The following is a 17,531-nucleotide window of genomic DNA, read 5'->3' as shown; positions in this document are numbered from 1 at the left end:
AACGTTCATCATGCATATGCCTGAAAGAAAGAGAGATGTATTCGTAGAGCACCTATCACGAGTGCTTTACTGCCAATGTGCTTCATAAGTTTTGAAATTAGACAGCAACGTGACCATGATCAAATATATTTTGTGTGATGCTGATTAAGGTTTGAAACATAGAAAACATAGAAACATAGAAAATAGGTGCAGGAGGAGGCCATTCGGCCCTTCAAGCCAGCACCGCCATTCATTGTGATCATGGCTGATCGTCCCCTATCAATAACCCGTGCCTGCCTTCTCCCCATATCCCTTGACTCCACTAGCCCCTAAATGTTGGTCAGGACCTGTCAGAATTACCGCGCTCTTCTTTGAAGCAGCATCATGGGACCTTGAAAGACGTGGCCTTGGTTTAATGTCTCAAGTCAAGAGACAAGACTCAAGTGTGCTCAGTGGTCATATGTGCTTGTGGCCTTGGGCAAAGCAGTTCCAAAACCAAGCTGTGATGCAAGCCAACAGTAGGCTATCTCCGGTGCATCTGTAAAAGTCTGAAAGATGACGAATTTCCTCAGTCTCCTCAGGAAGTAGAGCTGTTGATGTGCCTTCTTGACGGTCGCTAGGGTTGCCAACTGTCCCGTATTAGCCGGGACATCCCTTATATTGAGCTAAAATGGTTTGTCCCATACGGGACCGCCCTTGTCCTGTATTTGACTGCTACTACTCGGGTCGGGGGGAGCGCCGCGTCCAGCCCCGCCTCACCCATCCCAACGTAGTGCAGCTCATGGAGTGCAGCAGCAGCACCTCGCCCATGGCCCCGTCGGTCGGCAGCCCAGCCAGCTGTCCGACCTTCGTACCTTCGCTTACCGCCGACACCACCACCACCCCTCCTTCTCACGGCCGATCATCGGTTCATGAGTTGGATGGGGCACCGGACCAAAACTCTTCAGCTGGCCCGCCGGCTGGGCTTTGTGTGCAGTCCAGCACCCGGGCCAACTCATCAGTCACCAAGCCACGGCCGAGTCGGTCAACGAATTGCCGTGGGGAATTTGTCCCTTATTTTGACCTTTTGTCCCTTATTCGGGAGTGAGAAAGTGGCATGAGAGAAATGAGAGAAGAAGGGGGAGATACAGAGAAAGTGAAAGATAAGAGGCTGCAGATGCTGGAATCTAGAGCAACAAGCAATCTGATGGAGGAACTCAGCATCTGGGAGTGCTGGTGAGGGGGAGGGAGGGGGGCGGGGGAGGAACCGAGTTTCGACCAGAAACATCGACCATTCCTTTCTCCCCACAGATGCTGCTCGACCTGCTGAGTTCCTCCACCAGATTGTTTGTAGCTCCTGATTCTAGTATCCGAAGGCTCTCAGTTTCAGTTTAGTTTATTGTCACGTGTACCGAGGTACAGTACAAAAGCTTTTGTTATGTGCTATCCAGTCAGCGGAAAGACTGTACATGGTTACAATTGAGCCATTTACAGAGTATAGAAACATGATAAGGGAATAACGTTTAGTGCATGGAAAAGCCAGTGAAGTCCGATCAAGGATAGTCCAAGGATCACCAATGAGGTAGATAGTAGTTCTGCACTGCTCTCTGGTTGTGGTGGGATAATTTAGTTGCCTGATAACAACTGGGAAGAAACTGTCCCTGAATCTGGAGGTGTGCATTTTCACACCTATACCTTTTGCCTGATGGGAGAGGGGAGAAGAGGGAGTGGCCAAGGGTGCGACTCGTCCTTGATGATGCTGCTGGCCTTGCCGAGGCAGCGTGAGGTGTAAACGCAGTCAATGGAAGGGAGATTGGTTGGTGTGATGGCTCCTGTGTCGTCGGAGAGACGGCACTGGTACAGTTTGAACGATGGGAGAGGGGGGGGAATAATGTGCAACGGGGAGGGCAGAGAAAACACTTCACCCGTTTTATAGAGTGGAAGTGAATGGGAAGCAATGTGGTGCGCTGGGCTGAATGTCAACAAAAGGGATCATCTCGCGAATGAATGGAAATGCTCCGATCCAGTGGAATTCTGTGGAAGTAAATCAGTAACTACCTTGTTGTGTACTCGCCTGGGCTTTAATGGACCTTGGATTTTTGGCAGTGAAGCACTTTACTGTAGAATCAGAAAGAAAAAAAAACAAAGTGCTGGAGTAACTCGGCCGGTCAGGCAGCATCTCCGGAGGGAAACCCAACTTGAAACGTTGCTTGTCCATTCCGTTCAGAGAAGATGCCTGACCCGCTGAGTTACACCAGCACTCTGTGTTTTTTCTGATTCTACAGTAAACCCACAATACAAGATCTAATATTATTATTATTAACTCGTTGAAAACATTAGCGACACAGTGGTGCTGGTTTCCGACGGGCACGGTCTAATAGGGTGATTTCACGAAAGGTCACTGGAGCGTAAATCCCCACTCACGTGACCGAAAATTTTAACTGGGGGACAAGCGTCACTTCCGGTACATGTTAGTGGATAGGAAAACACGCACTTTCACACCCGTTAAAAACATCGAAAACGGCCAGGTTTTGAGCTGCAATTTACTGAGCCAGTCGGGGTGACTGTGAGGAACAGCTACCTAAATTTACAGTCCAAAAAAAAGATAGAAACTAAGGTAAATTCAAGAGGGAGCTGAAGGGGCCAAAACGGCGGAAGTTGATAGCGGACATTTTTCGTGGAGATTTAAAGATCCAAAATATCGGGAATTATCGCGTTTGCTCGCTGCATTTCATCAAAAGTGGCATTTTTGGCTTTGTTATCTTTATTCATTTGTTAGATGAAAAGTATTAAAAGTTAGAAACCCTTCAGTAAAATTGCAAAATCGCCCATGGTTCTCGGGTGGGTTTTAACATGCAAAATGAACACGCTTCTGAAGCTACATTCACCATTTAATTAATCGTAAACTCTCAATGCGTTTGGAAATCAATTTTACTGAGATGCAAGCTTACGATTATTTAAATGGTGAATGTAGCTTCAGAAGCGTGTTCATTTTGCATGTTAAAACCCACCCGAGAACCATTGGCGATTTTGCAATTTTACTGAAGGGTTTCTAACTTTTAATACTTTTCATCTAACAAATGAATAAAGATAACAAAGTCAATAATGCCACTTTTGATGAAATGCAGCGAGCAAACGCGATAATCCCCGATATTTTGGATCTTTAAATCTCCACGAAAAATGTCCGCAATCAACTTCCGCCGTTTTGGCCCCTTCAGCTCCCTCTTGTATTTACCTTAGTTTCTATCTTTTTTTTGGACTGTAAATTTAGGTAGCTGTTCCTCACGGTCACCCCGACTGGCTCAGTAAATTGCAGCTCAAAAACTGGCCATTTTCGATGTTTTTAACGGGTGTGAAAGTGCGTGTTTTCCCATCCACTAACATGTACCGGAAGTGACGCTTGTCCCCCAGTTAAAATTTTCAGTCACGTGAGTGGGGATTTACGCTCCAGTGACCTTTCGTGAAATCACCCTATACACTGTACATGAAGCTCAGGAAAATACACTAAAAGGTAGTTGCTGATATTTTTGTAAACCAGAGCCTGCGGTGGCTGGTGGGTGTCTCCTTTATGATCTCTCAGTCTTCATTTACAGAGGGATGGCCAGCAAGCTTCCAGTGTCAGTGCCAGGGACTGACCCAGGGCCACTCCTGCAGGGAGGAGTTGTGCACACTCCGGACTCCGGGGGAGATCTTCCTCATCCGGTTCCCCACTGACAACAGACTCTCTTCCAACTTGTCTTGCATTCATCACGTCTTCAATTCGTCGGTCAGCACCATCAGGCGACTGGCGGGGAGAGGCGTCCAGAGCGGGGAGCTGGTGTGGCCGCCGGGGCTCCGTGCGCTGGTCACCTACTGCCGTGGTCATCTGGTGAGCCACAGTCATGGCTGTGCTGCAAGCACTTTAGTTCAATAGAGAGAAGCTGTTTCCTTTGGCTGGGGAGGCTATGATCCCGATGCTTGGCCCCAGGATGAGGTACTGGCCATTCCTTCAATTACCAGTGGTGGAGCCGCTGCCTCACCCCGTCACAGACCCAGGTTCGATTCTGACCTCGGGTGCTGTCTGTGTGGAGTTTGCATGTTTCCCCTGCGACTGTGTGTGTGTGGGTTTCCTCCGGGTGCTCCGGTTTCCTCCCACATCCCAAAGACGTGCGAGTCTGTAGGTTACTTGACCTTCTGTAAATTGTCCCCGATGTGCAGGGACTGAGAGAATATAGAATCTGTGTGAACGGGTGATCGGTGGTCGGCATGGACTCGGTGGGCCGAAGGGCCTGTTTCCATGCTGTATCTTTCAATCAATCAAAAGATAGTGAATCTTTAAAGTTCTCTACTCCAAATAACAGAGAGTATTTAAGGGTGTATAGAATATAGACAGATAAATAGGCACCGAGAGACTTGCGGGAAATGAGAATCGGACATCAATGTGGATAATTGAAAGGACCAGCAGTGATCTTATTGAATGTGGAGCAGCTCGAGGTCATAGCCTTAGAATTAAAGCATGTTCTTCAAGAAAGATGAGGAGAAATTTATTTAGTCAGAGGGTGGTGAATCTGTGGAATTCTTTGCCACGGAAGGCTGTAGAGGCCAAGTCAGTGGATATTTTTAAGGCAGAGATAGATAGATTTTTGATTAGTACGGGTGTCAGAGGTTATGGGGAGAAGGCAGGTGAATGGGGTTAGGAGGGAGAGATAGATCAGCCATGATTGAATGGCGGAGTAGACTTGATGGGCCGAATGGCCTAATTTTACTATCAATTATGACCTCATGACCTCATGAGCTGAGAGGGGGTGTGGTACACCAAGTAAGAATTGCATTACCCTATCTGGGATGGGACATATGACAATAAAACATTATTGACCCTTGCTTTGGCTGGACCTGCTGAAGTTTCTGGAGATGTTGAACAGAGGGCCTTTCTGCCCTCTGGTGGACAGCAACGGTGTTTCAGAGACGTTGAGCAGAGCTGAGGAATTCTCACAATATTTTCCCCTCAACCAAGATCTAACCAATACTTGGAAAGGTAGCGTTGGCATGTGACAGTTGTGTACTTGGTGGTAAAACTGCATCTACCTGCTGCCTGGATTAGGTGGTATTTACTACCCGGTTAAGGAAATATTAGATACAAGAAGAATTTGGACGAACTTGGTTGAGGGAAACCTGATAGACGTATATATGATGAATAGACACAAATGGAGTTGGCAGAACCTTTTTTCCCCAGGGTGGAAATGTCAAAGATGAGAGGGCATAGCTTTAATGCGAGAGGGACAAAGTTTAACAGAGATGTACTGGGCAGGCTTTTTCACACAGGGGGTGGTGAGTGCCTGGAACGCGCTGCCAGAAGGAGTGGTGGAGGCAGATACGATAGTAGTTTTTAAGAGGCTTTTAGACAGGCAAATGTGATTAATTTATCTTGACATCATATTCAGCAGAGACATTTTAGCTGAAGGGCCGAAGGGCCTGTTCTAATGCTGTACTGAGCTAAAGAGAGACACAAAGTGCTGGAATAACACAGCAGGTCAGGCAGCATCTCTGGAGAAAAGGATTAGTCAAGTCAAGTCAAGTCACATTTATTTATATAGCACATTTAAAAAACAACTCTCGTTGGCCAAAGTGCTTTACATTTGTTATAAGAATAGTGTAAACAAACAAACTACATACATATATACATGTAGCCCTCGCTCAGTGGACGTCAGGAAAGGCTTGGGAGTATAGATACGTTTTTAGTCTTTACTTAAAGGAGTCGATGGAGGGGGCAGTTCTGATGGGAAGAGGGATGCTGCTGTTCCACAGTCTAGGAGCTGCAACCGCAAAGGCACGGTCGCCCCTAAGCTTATGCCTAGTTAAGTGACGTTTCGGGTTGAGACCCTTCTTCAGACTGTGCAAAGTTCTATAAGAATACTTTGGAAGTTCTTTGATCAGTGTAAATTAATTTAAAAACAAATTTGATTTCACTTCCTCCCCCCTCTGCAACTCCCCGTCCTATAGCATGCGATGATATTTACAAAGGATCGGAAGATTCACATTCACCCAAAGGAGCTGGAACGATCTACTGATGGAGGGGGCATTGCCCCACTCGTTGGCTTCCATTACCCGCTCTCAGATGGCGCCCGGAGACCTGCTCGTGACAGTAAGAGTTCCAACATGTGATCTCTTACTCACCGGCGCTCTGAGTCAGGCAGCTGTGGCTTTGAGCCGTGCTCCAGAGTTTTGTGCAAATAATCCAGACTAGTCCCAAACTGATGCACTTCATACAAGTGGCTTAGTCATCCTCGAAGGCACCATTGCTCAAAAGATGCCCTCGCTCGTTCAGTTGCTGCTGAGGCAGGTTGTTGTTATATTGCTGACATAATGGAGCATCAAAAGGCCACAAAACGCTGGAGTAACTCAGCAGATTTGGCAGCATCTCTGGAGAACATGAATAGGTGACGTTTCAATAATAGAATCGATATCCCTGGGATGGCGGGACTGTCATATGAGGAAAGATTGAAAAGACTAGGCTTGTATTCACTGGAGTTTAGAAGGATGAGGGGGTTCTTATAGAAACATGTAAAATTATAAAAGGACTGGACAAGCTAAATGCAGGAAAAATGTTCCCAATGTTGGGCAAGTCCAGAACCAGGGTCTTAGAATAAAGGGGAGACCATTTAAGACTGAGGTGAGAAAAAACGTTTTCACCCAGAGAGTTGTGAATTTGTGGAATTCCCTGCCACAGAGGGCAGTGGAGGCCAAATCACTGGATGGATTTAAGAGAGAGTTAGATAGAGCTCTTTGGGCTAGTGGAATCAAGGGATATGGGGAGAAGGCAGGCACGGGTTATTGATTGAGGACGATCAGCCATGATCACAATGAATGGCGGTGCTGGCTCGAAGGGCCGAATGGCCTCCTCCTGCACCTATTTTCTATGTTTCTATGATATAGGAATTATTTTCTCTTTGGGACGGTGGTGTCGGCAGCCCAGCTTGAATGCTGCCGGGGAGGTGGTGCGGGCCAGGGGCGATGTAGATCTGTGGGGTCCGTCCGCTATAACCAACATCCATTGTACTGAGATCCGTGACAACAAGGGTTTACTGCAGGTTCCATTCTGTTTGATCATCCCAGGACACATCAGACGCCGGTCAGCGCAGGACACAAAACATCTGGAGCTCCTGGTTGTGGTGGGGCAGGATGTGTACAATGTTCACAAGCAAGACACAGAACGCTACATCCTCACCAACCTGAACATTGTGAGTACACTTGTCCCTCCTCCAACATAAACCACGGCCCACGACTTGTGCGACACTTCCAGCATTGTGTCGATTGCATTGTATTGTAGCAGTAGATGAGTCACATGATCCTTGGCCTTTGATCCACGTCTATTCCTCCAGCAGAAAAAAAGCTTTGTTATGTATATATATCCCTGATAACACGATACGATACGATCGAACTTTATTTATCACAGGAGGGAAATTGGTCGTAAAACACAACAAGATACGTGAATCATGAAACTAAAGTGATGAGTGGAAGGTCCAGGATTTGGGATGTGCAAAGATTGGGGGGGGGGGGGGGAGGGGGGGAGGGGGAGTCAGTCTACCCCACGACAGAAAAGGGAGGAGTTGTACAGTTTGATAAGGATCCACAGGGAATAAGGATCTCCTGTGCCGTTCTGTGCTGCATCTTGGCGGAACCAGTCTGTTGCTGAAAGTGAACACATGAATGTTATCCCATTTTCTAACAGAGTTAAAGAGCATAGGAACAGGCCCTTGGCCCCTCCGTGTGATTGCTAATCGCCAAGCCCATGTATACTAATCCCACTTGCCCGCAGTAATTCCTTTTCATTAGTTCACAAGTCATAGGAGCAGAAGTAGGCCATTCAGCCCATCAGGTCCATACCGCCATTCATACTTGGCTGATTTATCTTTCCCTCTCAAACCCATTCTCCTGCCTTCTCCCCATATCCCTTACTAATCAAGAATATGTCAATCTCTGCCTTAAAAATACCCAATGACCTGGAAGAAATGAGACTCCTCCTAATAGATAAACAAGACCAATTCTTAACGAGTTGGTCTCCATTTATTGATTTCTTGGATTCATGTGGTGCAACAGTATCGTAAAAATTAAAGGTTTCAGGTATGGGTGAAAGATAATCAATAATATAAAAACTCATCTCCTTGCGGCGATTTGTTAATCTCCCCCCTGGTTTCTTTTCTTGCTTATTTCTTTTCCTCACTATTGCTTTTCCCTCCTTCCCGACAGATGGCACAATGGGCTAAGTGTTCGGCTGGCAACCGGAAGGTAGCTGGTTCGAATCCCGCTTGGAGTGCATACTGTCATTGTGTCCTTGGGCAAGACACTTCACCCATCTTTGCCTGTGTGTGTGAATGTAATTATGTGAAGCATTTTGGGGTCAATGCAAGTTGACTAAAAATGTGCTATATAAATAAAGAAATTTAATTTTAATTTAATTTAAATTTTATTCACACACACTAGACTTTCCTCTATTCTTTACTATCTCTTTCTTTCTTATTTCTCTCTTTAAAAAAAAAAAAAAAAAAAATTAAAGTTGTACAGAGAATGTATTATGTTAACATAATTTTGGGAACCTGTAAAAAGGTACTTGCTTCTAATAAAATTAAAAATAAATAAATAAATAAAAATAAAAATACCCAATGACCTGTCCTCCACAGCCTTCTATGGCAATGAATTCCGCAGATTCACCACCCTCTGGCTAAAGAAATTCCTTCTCAACTCCTTTCTAAAGGTACGCCCTATTATTCTGAGGCTACGCCCTCTGGTCCTAGACTCTCCCACATCTACTCTGTATCCTTTATGCCTCCTCCATCTCCTCTGTCGGCACATTGCAGGCACCTACTGGTCCTAGTTATGAACAACACCCCTCAGGTAGACAAAAGTGCTGGAGAAACTCAGCGGGTGCAGCAGCATCTATGGAGCGAAGGAAATAGGCAACGTTTCGGCCCGAAACGTTGCCTATTTCCTTCGCTCCATAGATGCTGCTGCACCCGCTGAGTTTCTACAGCACTTTTGTCTGCCTTCGATTTTCCAGCATCTGCAGTTCCTTCTTAAACAACATACCCCTCAGACTCTCTTTACACCTTCATCTCACGGAGTTGCTGCCTTACAGTGCTTGCAGCACCGGAGACCCGGGTTCAATCCCGGCTGCGGGTGCTGTCTGCATGGAGTTTGCACGTTCTCCCCATGACCACGTGGGTTTTCTCCGAGATCTTCGGTTTCCTCCCACACTCCAAAGAGGTACAGGTATTTCGGTTAATTGGCTTGGTGTATGTGTGTAAATTGTCCCCAGCGTGTGTAGGATAGTGTTAGTGTGCGGGGATCGCTGGTCGGTGGGGACTCGGTGGGCTGAAGGGCCTGCTTCCGCGCTGGATCCCTAAACTAAATGAAACTTAAACCTCTACCCTCTAGCTCGAGGCAGGCCGATCATGGGAACAGACTCTCGTCATCTACCCTCTTCCTGCCATGGACTCTTGTCTGATGCCTCGTGTCCCTTTGTTTTCCCCAGGCTGCCGAGCTGTTGAGAGATGCTTCCTTGGGAGCACAACTGCGAGTCCACCTGACGAAGATAGTCATTCTGAGAGAACCTGAGGTATGAACTCCCGTCTGAGGAGCTCACAATCAACAACATCTATATGTATATGGTGATTTTAGTTTAGTTTAGTTTCGAGATACAGCGTGGAAACAGGCCCTTTGGCCCACCGAGACCGCACCGACCAGCGATCCCCGCACATTAACACTATCCGACACGCATCCGACAATGTTTACATTTATACCAAGCCAATTAACCTACAAACCTGTACGTCTTTGGAGTGTGGGAGGAAACCAAAGTATTCCAAGAAAACCCACGCAGGTCACGGGGAAAACGTACAAACTCCGTATAGACAAGCACTCGTAGTCAGGATCGAACCCGGGTCTCTGGCGCTGTAAAGCAGCAACTCTACCGCTGCGCCACCGTGTATTTAAGCTAATTAAGGGATGAGAGGATGAAATCTACAAAGGATTCACAGGACTGCCACCAAACAAAATTTAACGTATCCGACACGAGATATTCAGACGTACGGGAATATATATTGACGTCTGTTGGGACCTTGGGCTGCAAGTTGAGACCTCACTGATAATAGTGACACAAGTGGATAAGGTGGTGAAGAAAGCACACACTTACTAGCTTGTGCTCATAGGCAGGAGTTCTTCCCACAGCCTCATCTATTCCTCCCAGAAGTGACCACTCACCCACCACTCTTCACATTAAGTAAATGATTCGCCAATCACCTTAAACCTATGTCCTCGAATTTTCACGAGCAGAATTAAGCCATTCGGCCCATCGGGTCTACTCCGCCATTTAATCGTGGTAGATCTATATTTCCCTCTCAACTCCATTCTCCTGCCTTCTCCCCGTAAACCCTTGACACCACTAGGCTAGGGGAATTTTAGACTTACCTACGCTTCCACCGCGCTAACTCGGAGCGGTCTTGATCTACCAGGCCCCCTGCGCCGGATAAATATCGGTGAAGGGGAGAGGGGGGAAAGTCTGACACATCTCTACGGTGTCCGTGGTATTTTGTCCACAGCTGGAACTGCAGATCACGAAGAACCTCACCTCGTCTCTCATGAGCTTGTGCAGGTGGAGTCGAGCGATCAACCCGGAGAATGATTCTGACCCAGTCCATGCCGACCTGGTTCTATACGTCACCAGGTAGGTTGCCAGCCACTCGGTGGGTGTTGCCAGCACCTTTCTCTCTGGGGCGGTGGGTATTTCAGTCACTAGGTTATTTATGTCCCTTTGTTAGTTCACGACGATTCATTTCTTACTGGGCAAATGGGGAAGCCCAACAATGTCAAAATTGAATAAAAAAGAATTCTGTCAAAGAATTGAGTCAAAAACGTTCCCTTGCACTAAACGTTATTCCCTTATCGTGTATCTGTGCACTGTAAATAGCTCGATTGTAATCACACATTGTCTTCCCGCTGACTGGTTAGCACGCAGAAAAAGCTTTCCACTGTACCTGTGTACTGTACACGTGGACAAGTAACGGCCTCAAGCGGTGGTTGGTGAATGTTACGGCTCAGAGTGAATCAGCCTGCTCCCATCTGTAGAGGAACATGCCTAATCAAGCCGCTGCCTGGTTGAGGCTTAGTCCCCTTTCTTCTATTTAAAGGGGCTGCACGGTGGCGCAGCGGTAGAGTTGCTGCCTCAAAGCGCCAGAGACCCGGGTTCGATCCTGACCACGGGTGCTGCCTGTGCGGAGTTTGTACGTTCTTCCTGTGACCACGTGGGTTTTCTCGGGGTGCTCCGGCTTCATCCCACATCCCAAAGATGTGCAGGTTTGTAGGTTAATTGGCTTCGGTAAATTGTCCCTCATGTGTAGGATAGTGTTGGTGTGCGGGGATCGCTGGTCGGCGCGGACTCGGTGGGCCGGGGGGCCTGTTTCCACGCTGTATCTCTAAACTAAAACTAACATGAAAATCACCCACTCCTGCTACACACAAGGCACCATTGTCTGTGTTTAGACAATCTTGACAATTGGGCTGGTGCTCTGAATGTCACAACGGTAATAAACCCAGATGAAATGCTACCTACGGCGCAGCTGTAGAATTCGGTGAGGGTCGATGTGGGACCATCCGAAGCCTTCCAGTGAAGTAGAGAAGTGTGATTGGGTTCGTGGAGGTAGTAGGGTTTGGGTTTTTTTTTTGACCACCCTGACTCTTACTTTCCCTTCCCTCCTGAGGTTTGATTTGGAATCAGATGACGGCAACAAGATGGTTCACGGCGTGACCCAGCGCGGAGGCCTGTGCAGCCGCGCGTGGAGTTGTGTGATCACCGAGGACACCGGCTTTAATCTCGGCATCACCATCGCCCACGAGATCGGCCACAGGTGGGTGAGGGGACAGGGTAGAACCTTGCAGCGTAGAACCTAGAACAGTGCAGCACAAGAACAGGACCTTCGGCCCAATGTCTGTGCCGAACACGAGATGAGATGAGATGAGATACTTTTATAATAATAATAATAATAATGGATGGGATTTATATAGCGCCTTTCTAATACTCAAGGCGCTTTACATCGCATTATTCATTCACTCCTCAGTCACACTCGGTGGTGGTAAGCTACTTCTGTAGCCACAGCTGCCCTGGGGCAGACTGACGGATGCGTGGCTGCCAATCTGCGCCTACGGCCCCTCCGACCACCACCAATCACTCACACACATTCACACACAGGCAAAGGTGGGTGAAGTGTCTTGCCCAAGGACACAACGACAGTATGCACTCCAAGCGGGATTCGAACCGGCTACCTTCCGGTTGCCAGCCGAACACTTAGCCCATTGTGCCATCTGTCGTGTGACAAGTCACAGTGAGACGCATTTTATTATTATTATTATTATAAACTTTATTTCGGACTCAAGGTCCAGACAAGGGACAACATTACATAAAAATGCATTGCATAATAAAAAATATAAAGTACATATAAAAGCTTAGTATATCACTTATAAAAGCTTCATAAATTATATATTTAAAAAAAAACACAATACATGAATTAAAAACCAGAATAAAAGAATAATCAATGTCCTACAATGAGACAACGATACCAGTGTCTCCACAACTGGGATTCGTAGCATGTAGTGCTAAACCTTATGTTTGTTTCACATTCCTAGACAATACATAAAGGGGGCAGACAAAGTTACAAAGTACCCCTTTATTGGCCCCAATGTTACCCCCACTTCCCCCCTCTGGTCACGATGCGCCCCCCCCCCCCCCCCTGTGCCCGGCCCCCCTTAGTTCTCGCCGCCCCCCCACGTCAGGTCCCCCTTTATTCTCGGTGCGATATCGGGACTCGGTCCTCGGTGCATGATGCTATGACCATCATTTATCTACCTGCACATACCCCATGTCTCCATTCCCTGCACCATCCATGTATTTTAAATGCCACTAACATACCTGCTTCAACCACTACCCCCAGCAGTGTGTTCCAGGCACTCACCACCCTCTGTGTCAAAAAATACACCTGCCCGGCACATTTTTCTTTCCTTTATAAGTACATAAGCTGTAGGTTGCAGAATTAGGCCATTCGGCCCGTCAAGTCTACTCCGCCATTAAACCGCGGCTGATCTATATCTTCCCGCCTTCTCCCCGTAACTCCTGACGCCCGTACTAATCTCTGGCAGTTTTGGCATCAACCATGATGGGGATAGGAACGACTGCGCTGGGAACCTGCATATCATGGCGGCCGCGGGCGGCTACAACAGCGTTGACCTGACCTGGTCCAAGTGCAGCCGTGACCAGCTGGCAAAATTCTTCAGGTAAAGCTTTCTCCCAATCCGCACCCACCTCCATTTTTACGAGACTCGGTAGAAAGCAAATAAGGTTGGATACTTAGGGTGAGCAGCACTAATCAGATGGGTGGTGCCGAGAGCAGGCTGGTCTCTGGCTGGGCAGCTTTGTAAGAGTTACTCAAGTCATCCAATCCCATCCGCAAGCTTTACTCCAAGTGCGCTACCAAGGCAATGTAGCATTGTTAGTGGAGCTGCTCCTCGGGTCAATTTAAAAGATCCTACGACTTCCTTTCAAAGACAGTCTGAAGCCCTGTCTGATATTTATTCCCTAAACCTCAGAAAGCAACGATTCCTTCTTAATTACATTGCTATTTGTACGAGCTTTCTGTGCTTAAATGAGTTTAGTTTAGAGATACAGCATGGAAACAAATCCTTCGGCCCACCGAGTCCAAGCCGACCATTTACACTAGTTTTGTGTTATCTCACTTTCTCATCCACTCTCTTCCCACTAGGAGCTACTTTACAGAGGCCAATTAACCTACAAACCCTCCCATCTTTGAGATGAGGGCAGAAATCGGAGCACCTAGAGACAGGCCATGTGGGTACAGGGACAACGTGTAAACTCTACATGGAGAGCAACCAAGGTCAGGATTGAACTGGGGTGTCTAGCGCAGTGAGCCAGCGCTACTGACTGCGCCAACATGCCACCCATGAATTAGTGGCTGTATGCCCTATATCTAAACAACGACCTCGTCAACGCAAAATGGCTATAAAGTGTTTCGGAACATCCTGAGGATATGATAGGCGATATAGAAAAGGAATCTTTTTCACCCAGACAGTTGTGAATCTGTGGAATTCTCTGCCATAGAAGGCAGTGGAGGCCAATTCACTGATTTTTTTTTTCCAAGAGAGAGTTAGATTTAGCTCCAAGGACTTAAGAGAATCAAGGGATATGGGGAGAAGGCAGGAACGGGGTACTGATTTTGGATGATCAGCCATGATCATATTGAATGGTGGTGCTGGCTCAAAGGGCCGAATGGCCTACTCCTACACCTATTTTCTATGTTTCTATGAATCTACCCTTCCAATTCTACTGATAGCTAAATGAACTCCCAGTTGAATATAATTGTTGGTCTTGTTTGTTTTGCCAGAGCGAGGCGAGGGACATGTTTGGATGACTTCCCAGCCACAGAATCTGACCTCTCCAGCCAGAAGCCGGGCCTGTACTATGGCATGGACGACCAGTGCAAGATAGCCTTTGGAGGCAAGGCCATCTCTTGCAGCTTCAGCCAACACGACATCGTAGGTTTCGCCTGACATCGACTGGCCAGAGGTTAAACCTTGATTCACCTGCAGGAAGGAGACGAGGAGAAATCTATTTAGTCAGGCGGTGGTGAATCTGTGGAACTCATTGCCACAGAAGGCAGTGGAGGCCAAGTCAATGGATATTTTTAGGGCGGAGATTGACATTTTCTTAACTAGTACGGGTGTCAGGGATTATGGGGAGAGGGCAGGAGAATGGGGTTGAGAGGGGAAAATAGTTCAGCCATGATTGAATGGCGGAGTAGACTTGATGGGCCGAATGGCCGAATTCTGCTCCTGGAACTTATGAAAAACAGAGGGAGACCACCACACCTCTGGAAGAACAATCCAGATAATCCCACTCACTCAATACCTTCCCCCCTTGGTCATGTAGATCCTTCCCCTCTCATTGATGTCCAATTATCTTTTGATAATCAAGAGGACACAAAGTGCCGGAGTAACGCAGCATCTCTAGAGAACATGGGGAGGTCACGTTGCAGGTTGAGACCCTTCTTCAGAAGTCACCTATTCTTGTTGAGTCTAAAGAAGGGTCTAGGCACGAGATGTCACCTATTCATATTCTCCAGAGATTCTGCCTGACCTGTTGATTGTCCCTCAATAAAATTGCCGTTAGTGTGTTGGGAGTGGTTGAGAAAGTGCAGTAATATAGAACTAGTGAGAATGGGTGCTCGATGATTGCCGTGGACTCGGAGGGACGAAGGGCCCGGTCCCATGCTGTATCTCTAAACTAAACTAATAATGGGTGGACATTATGAGTTATTCTTGCCAGTGAAGCCCACATCTCATTGATAACTTCAAAGGCTTGCACTGACCACTGCCCACTCTGCCCCTGGTCACACCCCCACCCCCACCCCCACCCCCACCCCCACCCCCACCCCCACCCCCACGCCATCAACCTGGTTTGATCTGGTTTGAGTTTGACAAATATAGTGAACCCACCTTGGAACTACCGCTTAGAATGACCTGGGCGGCACGGTGGTGCAGCGGTAGAGTGGCTGCCTCACAGCGCCAGAGACCCGGGTTCGATTCTGACTACGGGTGCTGTCTGCACGGAGTTTGTACATTCTCCCTGTGACCATGTGGGTTTTCTCCAGGTGCTCTGGTTTCCTTCCAGACTCCAAAGATGTGCAGGTTTGTAGGCATCGGTAAATTGTAAATTGTCCTCAGTGTTTGTAGGTGTCAGCGGTCAGCGTGGACACGAAGGGCTTGTTTCCGTGCTGTATCTCAACTAAACTAAACTAAAACTAAATATAATGTGTAAGGAGGAACCGCAGATGCTGATTCACACCGAAGATAGACACAAAATACTGGAGAAACTCAGCGGGTCAGGCAGCATCTCTGGAGAGAAGGTATAGGTGACGTCACCTACTCCTTTTCTCCAGAGATGCTGTCTGACCCGCTGAGTTATGCCCCTGTCCAACTTAGGAAACCTGAATGGAAACCTCTGGAGACTTTGTGCCCCGCCCAAGGTTTTCGTGCAGTTTCCAGAGGTTCCCGGAGGTTTTTGTCAGTCTCCCTACCTGCTTCCACTACCTGCAACCTCCGGCAACCACCTGCAACCTCCGGGAACCGCACGGAAACCTTGGGTGGGGCGCAAAGTCTCCAGAGGTTTCCGTTCAGGTTTCCTAAGTGGGACACAGGAGCATTACTCCAGCATTTTGCATCTGTCTTCGGTCTAAAACTAAATATAAATCCAGTTTTTTACGGTACAATATGGCTTTATTCGTCACATTGCACATAAAGTGCAAGTGAAATGAATTTGCCAGCAGCGGTACAATGAGAAAGAACACACACAATACACAATAGAAATGTTAACACAAACATCCACCACAGCATTCATCACTGTGGTGGAAGGCACAGAAATTGGCCAGTCCTCCTCCATTTCCCCCGTGGTCGGGATCTCTGCGGGCGTCCAGATGTGCAGACAGGTAAAAGTCCTGAGTCGGCACTTCCCCACCAGAGACCGCGGCTTCCCCACCGGAGTTCCATTGTGAGAGGGGCCAACTAGTACATTTGCTGCTATATACTGTATTGTCATTCTCTGCATTGCCCTGTCTGTTGCTGAGCTCTGGGTGCTTTGTGTCTGTCCAGGATGTGTGCAACGTTCTATCGTGTCACGCGGATCCATCAGACCACAGCACGTGCACCCGCCTGTTCATCCCCCTGCTCGACGGGACAGAGTGCGGCCCTAACAAGGTATCGGCAGTGTGTGTGTGTGTGGAAACCTCGATCACCTCACGAACGTGGCGTGGAGTTGTGGACCAATGGTGGCGTTTATGGTTTAGAAACAGAGAAACATCGAAAATAGGTGGAGGAGTTGGCCATTCGGCCCCTTCGAGCCAGCACCGCCATTCAATATGTTCATGGCTGATCATCCAGAATCAGTAGGTGGACAAAATTGTTGGAGAAACTCAGCGGGTGCGGCAGCATCTATGGAGCGAAGGAAATAGGCAACAAAGGAAATAGGCAACGTCTCGGGCCGAAACCCTAAGGGTTTCGGCCCGAGACGTTGCCTATTTCCTTCGCTCCATAGATGCTGCCGCACCCGCTGAGTTTCTCCAACAATTTTGTCTACCTTTGATTTTTGAACATCCAGAATCAGCATCCCGTTCCTGCTTTCTCCCCGTATCCCTTGATTCCGTTAGCCCTAAGAGCCATACATATCTAACTCTCTCTTGAATACATCCAAGGAATCGGCCTCCTGTGGCAGCGAATTCCGCAGATTCACAACTCTCTGGGTGAAAAAAGCTTTTCCTCATCTCAGTCCTAAATGGCCTGCCCCTTATTCTTAAACTGTGACCCCCCCTGGTTCTGGACTCCCCCAACATCGGCAGGGCATGGTCTATGGGCCAGGAGTCATGTTGAGGCACGGATGTTTGTCACAGACTGTCTGCTGGAGGAACTCAGCGGGTCGGGCGATATTCTACCCACAGATGAGTTCCTCCATGAGATTGTTTGTTGCCCCAGTGTCCGGCATCTGC

General features: G+C 47.7%; 1 protein-coding gene across 2 annotated transcripts in view; it reads left to right on the top strand.

The window, feature by feature from the left end:
• The window catches only part of adamts13 (ADAM metallopeptidase with thrombospondin type 1 motif 13), a 50,938-nt gene that overhangs the window by 1,450 nt on the left and 31,957 nt on the right, over positions 1-17,531 (top strand). Inside the window, exons 3-11 of one of the 2 annotated variants that reach the window (XM_033048735.1) lie at positions 3,552-3,826; positions 5,938-6,079; positions 7,051-7,175; positions 9,467-9,550; positions 10,530-10,654; positions 11,688-11,834; positions 13,120-13,254; positions 14,379-14,529; positions 16,642-16,746. In XM_033048735.1, coding sequence (XP_032904626.1) covers positions 3,552-3,826; positions 5,938-6,079; positions 7,051-7,175; positions 9,467-9,550; positions 10,530-10,654; positions 11,688-11,834; positions 13,120-13,254; positions 14,379-14,529; positions 16,642-16,746 — 1,289 coding nt within the window. The remainder of the gene's footprint in view (positions 1-3,551; positions 3,827-5,937; positions 6,080-7,050; positions 7,176-9,466; positions 9,551-10,529; positions 10,655-11,687; positions 11,835-13,119; positions 13,255-14,378; positions 14,530-16,641; positions 16,747-17,531) is intronic. The other variant, XM_033048736.1, reaches the window with a different exon arrangement.

The sequence above is a fragment of the Amblyraja radiata genome, chromosome 32, assembly GCF_010909765.2.
Source record: "Amblyraja radiata isolate CabotCenter1 chromosome 32, sAmbRad1.1.pri, whole genome shotgun sequence".
Classification (NCBI taxonomy): Eukaryota; Metazoa; Chordata; class Chondrichthyes; order Rajiformes; family Rajidae; genus Amblyraja; species Amblyraja radiata.
The sequence above is the reverse complement of the archived record's forward strand: the minus strand, read 5'-3'. Positions and strand labels throughout refer to the sequence as shown.